Raw genomic sequence first — 9,451 nt, 5'->3', positions numbered from 1 at the left:
TCAAGTGCTTTTTTGTGAGGGGCATTATTACATTTCCAAGATATTACTATCGTTTCTGGTGCACAGGAACTGTTTGCTAAAACATTGGAGTTAAGTCGGAAACTTTTATATTTTACTTTAGCAGCTTCATGAAAGGGGCCATGATCAGTTCGTGAGCAGCAGCCTAAGTGTCTTTAGTTTAGTTTAGTTTTGTTCAGAGATACAATGCAGAAACAGGCCCTTCGGCCCACTGAGTCCGTGCCGACCAGCAATTCCTGCACACTAACACTATCCCACACACGCTAGGGACAATTTACAATTATACCAAGCCAATTAACTGACAAACCTGTATGTCTTTGGAGTGTGGGTTGAAACCGGAGCACCCGGAGAAAACCCACGCATGTCACGGGGAGAACGTACAAACTCCGTACAGACAGCACCCATAGTCAGGATCGAACCCGGGTCTCTGCCACTGAAAGGCAGCAACTCTACCGCTGTGCCACCGTGCTGTCTTATTAAGGATCAGTTTCAACAAAATGTGGGCATTATTGGTAAAATATTCTAAAAGTATATTTTAGAAATATATCATTGTTGTCTCTTTTGCGAATTGTTTAATCTTAGACATTAAAGACTTTCTATTACTTTTATGTAATATTAATTCTATAAATTGGACCTGTGATTTTCAAACATCACCACTTAAAATATGAAATTTTACATTTTCTATACGCACAATTTTGAAAACCATTCTTCCAGAAATTCTAAGTACATAAGATTCCTTAATGCAGTCATAGCTTTGGATTGCATCACATTAACCTATATTTCTGTTCCATACGATAAGAAAGATTGCAGAAATAATTATCTCTTAAATTGGTGCTCTGATTATTTTCAAAGACAATCATGAACCAAAAGCAGAGAAAGAATTAATTATTTCACCCCGCATAAAAATTGCTTTTATTTTGTTGCCATAAAAAGGCAAGCATCTTCTTATAGTCCTGAATTATAAATTTGCTTTCTACATTTTGCGGGGCATTTCATGTTAAATTGCATATATCATTGGTTTGGTTTTAGCCTTATAACTTAGTATGATGATTGGCATTTTTAATGGTAATTATAAAGGCTTTAAATGGGCCGACTTTTTAAAACAACAAATGATTTTAAAGGCATGAAAAGGAGGAAGAAATTGATTATTAGTTCAGTTTAACTGCATGGATGTTATGAAGATTAATCTAAGAATACTGGTGGAATGATCTCTACCTGTATCGAGTGTCTTAATTAATGGCTAATTTAGTTTAGTTTAGAGATACAGCGCGGAAACAGGCCCTTCTGCTCACCGAGTCCATGCCGACCAACAATCCCCACACACTAACGCTATCCTACACACACTGGGGACAATTTACAATCTTCACCAAAGCCAATTAACCCTCAAACCTGTACGTCTTTGGAGTGTGGGGGAAAACTGTTGCACTCAATGTTGTAAAGCAGGAGAGACCATCCATGTAATATTGCTTGCATACATGTGGCTGTACACATTATCCTATGAAAAGTGCACTTGTGCGACCATTAGGTTCAGACAGGATCAGCTTTAGCTGTGGTGATACCCATTGTTTTGGCAGTCTATTCGCAATCACAGTTTAGACTCATGGAAAACCAAAAGCTCCTTGGCCAAGACCTCAAATGATCCAATTAGATAAGACCCGCATGCTACTCCAGGTCAACAATCTCAGGGCCTTGGAACAGAAAGCTGAAGGCGAGGAAGGAAAAGCCACCAGATGGGCCAAAGAATGGTGCTTGTAAGTTCATGTGAGGTTGAATGTTGAAAGAGATTCATTGTTGTACATCCAAGTTGCATCCAAGGGTCTTGATCAACTTCACATTATAACCAAATCCATTAGCTCTGCCCGAGTCAGAGAATTCAATAGCCAACTCAAAAGCAGACAATAATATACAAGATACAGATAATGATTTTTGAAAGCAAGTGCCCTTCTTTTGCACGTCAAGTGTCCCTTAGTCCTTTGAATCCGTTCTGGAAGCACAGTTGAAGTCCCTTATCGCCCAAAACAACATATGTGCTACGGGAACAAACCACTTCAGCAGATGCAAAGTCCAAAGTTGTTCCACTCTCCAGATGTTCAGTACAGGTCCTGTTACTGACACTGTTGAGAAACGTATTTCATAACGGCGAAAGTGTCGATGAACGGAAGAATCTCCAATGGATGTTTCATGAGTTACAGCACGCGTTTCACCCAATGCAGTCACCCTCTCAAACTAAATGTGCTGGGATCTGGGACGATGAGGCTGTCAAGTTCCCTAAGGACCTTGCGTCGAACATATTTTGCTGGCTGCCGTTGAGAATGTGCATCCCGTCCACAGTGGGCAAGACCTGTCGGTCGGTCATGGTTCCGCTGGGAGATGAACCCAGGAAACCTCCTTGGGCAGAGATGATCTTCTCAGGGCTGGCTGCCAGCCTGGGGGAGGTGGAGAAGTTATACCCGTACAAACCGTACGGGCTGTGCAGTCTGAAAGTACTGTAGGACCCCTGGTGGGCCTGGTTAGCGGTGAAAGCGTTGTTTGACGGGGAAGGCATGATGTACTGGAGCTGCGGAGATGAGATCCCGGAGATGGGCACGGGTAAACCGGCCTGGTGGCAGTTGAACGCGTCTCCGTCGCTGCCGGCTATTGACATGTTCACACTGCCGGTGTTGGCCACGCCGATGTAGGACGGCGTCCTCTGGGCGCCAAACGTCTCGGTGCTGGGGTTGGCGAGGCGGTTGTAAGTCTCGGCGAGGCTGCTGCTGTAGCGGTTGAAGGCCAGGCCGGTGCGGTTGCAGGTGGCAAAGTCCGTCGGGCTCAGGTTGCACAGCTGCCCACTGTTCTGGGCCAGATGGAAAGCAGGGGATGGACAGGAAGAGCCGGGCAGACGGTGTGTTGGAGGACCATTCCCCAGGCTCTGATGGGCAGATGAAGGCAATGTTCCACCTAGTGAGAAAAACACAGTCTCTTTAGTGTATGCTGGTTGGCGCGGAGTCGGGGGCGAAAGGGTCTGTTTCCACACTATCTCTAAACGAAAGTAAACTAAAACTAAACTAAATATGGACCCTATGCAGACAGAGGAGATTAATTTAACTTGGCAAAATGTTCAGCACAGATATTGTGGGCCGAAGGGCCAGTTCCTGTGATTTACTGTCTCACGTTCCATATGTTCTGCCTCCATTAACACCTCCATTTCCAGTTGTCCCCAACACTGCCATTCGTAGTTCAGAAAGTGGGGGATCTACCACCTAAATATTTCTAGCAACACTTGGTTGGTAAGTAGGAATCAGCTGAGGGCTAAACAAATCTGTCCTCATGCAAGCAATGTGGTAGCTCTTACTCTTCACCCTCTTCATCCTCACCATTTTATAACCTATACCCCAGCAAGAATTTGTGCCTTCTACAAAAGCAAACAAAACCAAACCAAATTTATGCCCACATTCAGAATAGAGTCATAGAGTGATACAGCGTGAAAACAGGCCCTTCAGACCAACATGTCCCAGCTACACCAGCCCCACCTGCCTGCATTTGGCCAATATCCCTCCAAACCTGTCCTAACAATGTACCTGTCTGACTGTTTCTTAAACATTGGGGTAGTCTCAGCCTCAACTACCTCCTCTGGCAGCTTGTTCCATACACCCACTTTTTGGGTGATAAAGTTCCTTCTCAAATTCCTATTAAATATTTTCCCCTTCACCTTAAACCTATGGCCTCTGGTCCTCGATTCACCTGCTCTGGACAAGAGACTCTGTGCATCTACCCGATCTATGCCTCTCATGATTTTATACACCTCTATAAGATCACCCCTCATCCCCCTGCGCACCAGGGAATAGAGTTCCAACCTACTCATCCTCCCCTTTTAGCTCAGACCCTCTAGTCCTGGCAACATCCTCGTAAATCTTCTCCAAACCCTTTCCAGCTTGACAACATCGTTCCTATAACATGGTGCCCAGAACTGAATACAACTAAATGTGGCCTCACCAACATGTTATACAACTTCAACACGACCACCCGACTTCTCCGCTCAATACTCTGACTGATGAAGGCCAATGTACCAAAAGCTTTATTGAGCACCTTATCTATATGTGACTCCACCTTCAAGTAACTACACCTGCTTTCCTAAATCCCTCTGCTCTACAACACTCCCCAGAGCCCTACCATTCACTGTGTAGGCCCTGCCTGCCCATGTTAGCCTTGCGAAAATGCACACCTCATATTTCTCTGTATGCTGATATATTAATAATCAGAGTGTTAAGAGCAGTAAGTTTAATGTTTTGCTTAACCTGTTAAATCTATCTCATATTTCTGTTCAAACCTCCCAACATCATTAAATAATTCCAGGTTTTGGAGGACACCAGGTGTACCAGTTTGAATCAGTTTTCTCAGCCAGGTGCACATAGTTTGTCCACGCATACCAAGTGTGATACCTAATCAGAGTTCAGGACATGTACCAAGAAGTAGGTCATGAGGACTTCGTTCATGCTCTACTTGACATTGCACGTTTAATGTGGCCCGCCTGAAGGCTTGTCAGTCGGTGGGACCAGGAATCTGCCCAAAGTTTTGTCGGTCGGTGGGTCCGGGAACCTGCCCGAAGGTTCATCGTCGACGGGACCAAGAACCTACCCGGTGGGACTGGGTGAGAGCTGGAAACATTGGACGTGAGGAGCAAGGGCCAGTCGGAGGGTGATCCGGGGTAATGCTTCCAGAGCCTTCAAGGTTGGCTACAGGAGGTGCCTCCAGACACAAAGATGGTCGGGCAAGGAGAGGGACGTCAGTTCGCGGGAATTGCCGCAGTAGATCGAGCACGCGGACTGACCGGACTTTGGACTATGGAAATGCCGTAAAAACACGTGGCCCGCATGTGCAAAATGCAAAAATAATTTCACTGTGCCATTGCATATGTGACCAATTAAGCACTATTAAACCATTGGACCATTAATGCTCTCAATATGCAGTCACGCCCCCTTGATTATGAGACTATGGAAGATTGCTCGGCTGATTTTAAAGAGTAGTCATATCTTGAAGTTACCACCAATTTGTTGCTTTTAAGATAGACACTGTCTTAAATCAGGTATAAAATACTAAATTAATAAATTACAGATTACCTAAGTTAAAGTGGGCAGCAATCTTGCATCACAACATGAAATGAATATATTAAAGTACTAATCTGACTGAAAAGGAACAATTTCTGTTGTTAGTTTTGTGATTTGTGGTGAAAGAATTAATATAAAATAAAGAATTGCGTACTGAAACACTTTTTGGCCAGCTATTGCTTGTAGAGTGATCTAATTTTCCTACAATTATTGGCAGACAAAGTGATACAAGGAAAAGCCAAAGTAATTACCTTGTTGGACACAAATGCTGGAGTAACTCAGCGGGACAGGCAGCGTCTCTGAAGAGAAGGAATGGGTGATGTTTTGGGTCAAGACCCTTCTTCAGACTGATGTCAAGGGAGTGGGACATACATAGATAAGGAAGTGTAAGGTGTGAAAATACGACAAAGGGAATGGATAGGAAGGAACTGCAGATGCTGGTTTAAACTGAAGAAGGACACAAAAAGCTGAAGTACTCAGTGGGACAGGCAGCATCTCTGGCAGAAGGAATTATCTGAATGGTGGCCGATTAGGAAAAGGGGAGATGCAACGAGACCTGGGTGTCATGGTACACCAGTCATTGAAAGTGGGCATGCAGGTGCAGCAGGCAGTGAAGAAAGCGAATGGTATGTTAGCATTCAGAGCAAAAGGATTTGAGTATAGGAGCAGGGAGGTTCTACTGCAGTTGTACAGGGTCTTGGTGAGACCACACCTGGAGTATTGCGTACAGTTTTGGTCTCCAAATCTGAGGAAGGACATTATTGCCATAGAGGGAGTGCAGAGAAGGTTCACCAGACTGATTCCTGGGATGTCAGGACTTTCATATGAAGAAAGACTGGATAGACTTGGCTTGTACTCGCTAGAATTTAGAAGATTGAGGGGGGATCTATAGAAACTTACAAAATTCTTAAGGGGTTGGACAGGCTAGATGCAGGAAGATTGTTCCCGATGTTGTGGAAGTCCAGAACAAGGGGTCACAGTTTAAGGATAAGGGGGAAGTCTTTTAGGACCGAGATGAGAAAAACATTTTTCACACAGAGAGTGGTGAATCTGTGGAATTCTCTGCCACAGAAGGTAGTTGAGGCCAGTTCATTAGCTATATTTAAGAGGGAGTTAGATGTGGCCCTTATGGCTAAGGGGATCAGGGGGTATGGAGAGAAGGCAGGTATAGGATACCGAGTTGGATGATCAGCCATGATCATATTGAATGGCGGTGCAGGCTCGAAGGGCCGAATGGCCTACTACTGCACCTAATTTCTATGTTTCTATGTTTTTATGTGACGTTTCAGGTAGAGATCCAGACTGGTTAGGGATAAGGGAAACGAGAGATATAGACGGTGATGTGGAGAGATAAATAACAATGAATAAAAGATATGCAAAAAAGAAACGATGATGAAGGAAACGGGCGGTTGATGGGGGAGGGATAGAGAGGGAATGGCAGGACTACCTGATGTGCGACAAATCAATATTCATACCGCAAAGGGAATGGAGATCAATACCTTGTTTCTGAATTCCAGGTATGTCTTCAAAGCTGAGGGTGCGCAAAGAAGGTCTCCAGAAAGCGTAGGATTCCACAATCGCTTCTAAACCCATTCTAGGTTTAAAAAATATAAGGCCATGAGATACATGTTTGGTCAAATATATATATAATAAATTTAAATGTTAATGAGATTGGAAAACTTAACTCTTCAGTCATTTGAAACAAATTTTGAACATCTGAACATTTACTTTAGTTTAGAGATACAGCGCGGATACTGGCCCTTTGGCCCACCGAGTCCGTGCCGACCAGCGATCCTCAGACATTAACACCATCCTACACACACTAGGGACAATTTACAATTTTACCAAGTCACCATGGCGCACTTCAATGATGGAGTAATAGATCAATATAAATATCCTCCAACTTCTTATATGAATACCAGTTCCATTGTTTGGAGTATAGAGTATTATAGTGGAAAACAGGCCCTTCAGTCCAACATGCCCACACCGGCCAACAATGTCCCAGCTACACTAGTCCCACTTGCCTGCACTTGGTCCATATCCCTCCAAACCTGTCCTATCCAAGTCAAGTCAAGTCAAGTCAAGTCAGTTTTATTCGTCACATACACAATAAAAAAAGAACACACAATACAAAATAAAAATTTAACACAAACATCCACCACAGCATTCATCACTGTGGTGGAAGGCACAAATTCCAGTCAGTCCTCCTCTATTTCCCCCCGTGGTCGGGACAACAATCCTCCGCAGTCGCTGCTGCTGGCGTCCAGATGTGTAGACAAGATAGGTCCAAGTAAGTCCTGAATCGGTGCTTCCCCACCGGAGACCGCGGCTTCAGGTTGGTGTAGGCCACAGGCCGGGGGTCGAAGATCTAAAGTCCCGGCCATGCCGCTGTCAGAAGCACCGAGACCGCAGGGCCAGCGGTCGGAGCTCCTCTCCAGGGATCCCCGGCTTGGGATCCCGCTCCAGATGGTAAGTCCCCGCCGTTAGAAGTGGGCTGTGGGCCTGAGGTCGGAGCTCTTCCCCTCCGGGGTCCCCAACGAGGGATCCCAGGCTCCGGACGCCGCACCAGCTAGTCCCTGTGTCAAATACCTCCTCTGGCAGCTTGTTCCATACACCCACCACCCTTTGTGTGAAAATGTTACCCCTTGGATTCCTATTAATCATTTTCCCTTTCACCTTGAACCTATGTCCTCTGGTCCTCGATTCCCCTAATCTGGGCGAGAGACTCTGTGTATCTACCCAATCTAATCCTCTCATGCTTTTGGACACACAGCATCTAGTTACTGTCAAACCCAACACTTGTTATGTTTTAAATATATAATTCCTTTTTATTCAGTGCCACAGGGGCATCAGCACAGTGGTGCAGTGGTAGAGTTGCTGCCACACAGTGCCAGAGACCCGAGTTCAATCCTGACCACAGGAGCTGTCTGTACAGAGTTTGTACCTTCTCCCTGTGACCGCGTGGGTTTCCTCCAGGTGCTTTAGTTTCCTCCCTCATTCCAAAGACATGCCGGTTTGTAGGTTAATTGGCTTCTGTAAATTGTCCTTAGTGTGTAGGATAGAACTAGTGTGAATGGGTGATCGATGGCCAGTACGGACTTGACGGGCCAAAGGACCTGTTTTCACGCTATATCTCTAAAACTAAACCTAAAAACTAAAAATATAGATTAATCAATATACTCTTGCAAAATAACTTCCAAAATGCCCACACATTAGGAAATAAATTATGTTTGTAAGTTTCAAATGTAAATGCTCATAATCTGAGCGGAAATAGGCCATTCGGCCCATCCAGTCCACTCTGCCATTCAATCGTGGCTGATGTCTTTCCCTCTCAAACCCATTCTGCTGCCTTCTCCCCGTACCCGTGCTAATCAAGAATCTTATCAATCTCTGCCTTAAAAAAATAACCATTGACTTGGCCTCCACGGCCGACTGTGGCAATGAATTCAATGGATTCACTATCCTCTGACTAAAGAAATTCCTCATCATCTCCTTGATGTGGTTGTGTATGAGAAAAACGAATGCCAGTTCCTCTACAATCATGTGAAGCTGGACTTGATTTGTTATTATTGATAAATCCAGTGAATTGCTCCATTCAAAGGACTGATTGTTCCAAATAAGGTCATTGTTTTTTCTGGTCTCATGATATGCACAAAAGACAAAGTAATTTTTTTAATCTATTCTAAGTAAGATTGGTTGTTCAGGGTTCAAATAACTACAGGATTTCCTTTTTTTTAAATTACTCCTAGTTTTATTTAACAAAGAATTGGATTTTAAAATGTATTTTAAATCGGCAAAGTTATATTTGCCTCTTGTCTGATAGCTAGAGATGCATTTAATGTTAAAATATAACATTCAATTTTTTACAAGCTCTCAATATTTTAACGTATTCCTATTCCTTCCAGGCTTAGCTTTGAATGAAGTCATTCAATGAATTAAATGCATGCTTCCTCCTCATGTGTGGATACAATCCAGCCATTTGGACACCATGTCTGTCGATCTAAAATGCAGTGGAACAAAATCACTTGGATTTTTCTTTCCAAAAATGAAATGAGAATGAATCACTTTTAATTTTTTTCCATTCCATGCTGGTAATTTCATATCCATCGAGAGCCCTGGTTGCCAGTGATTTATATATCATATTTAAATGATTGCACCATTTGTATGCAAACTTTTCAGAAGCAACACTGGATTTTAAAAGTAACATCTTGGTCTGTTTTGCCCCTCATCTTAGCTTGTGACAACAAAAGTCATTTCACATTGATATGCCTAGAACAGCAAATGAATAGGGAAATATCTCCAAAATGGGCAAAATAACATTTTCTTGGACATATTTTCAACAGACATCT

The 9,451-nt window shown here is 43.7% G+C and overlaps 1 protein-coding gene across 1 annotated transcript in view; it reads right to left on the bottom strand.

Moving 5' to 3' along the window:
* Positions 1-729: 729 nt before the first annotated feature.
* tbx18 (T-box transcription factor 18) overlaps positions 730-9,451 on the bottom strand; it is a 34,131-nt gene continuing 25,409 nt past the window's right edge. The window contains exons 7-8 of the mRNA XM_033020794.1: positions 6,602-6,696; positions 730-2,955 (exon numbers count right to left, since the gene is read on the bottom strand). Of these exons, the coding sequence (XP_032876685.1) occupies positions 2,240-2,955; positions 6,602-6,696 (811 nt within the window). The 3' untranslated portion in view covers positions 730-2,239. The remainder of the gene's footprint in view (positions 2,956-6,601; positions 6,697-9,451) is intronic.

The sequence above is a fragment of the Amblyraja radiata genome, chromosome 5, assembly GCF_010909765.2.
Source record: "Amblyraja radiata isolate CabotCenter1 chromosome 5, sAmbRad1.1.pri, whole genome shotgun sequence".
In the NCBI taxonomy this organism is placed as follows: Eukaryota; Metazoa; Chordata; class Chondrichthyes; order Rajiformes; family Rajidae; genus Amblyraja; species Amblyraja radiata.
The sequence above is the reverse complement of the archived record's forward strand: the minus strand, read 5'-3'. Positions and strand labels throughout refer to the sequence as shown.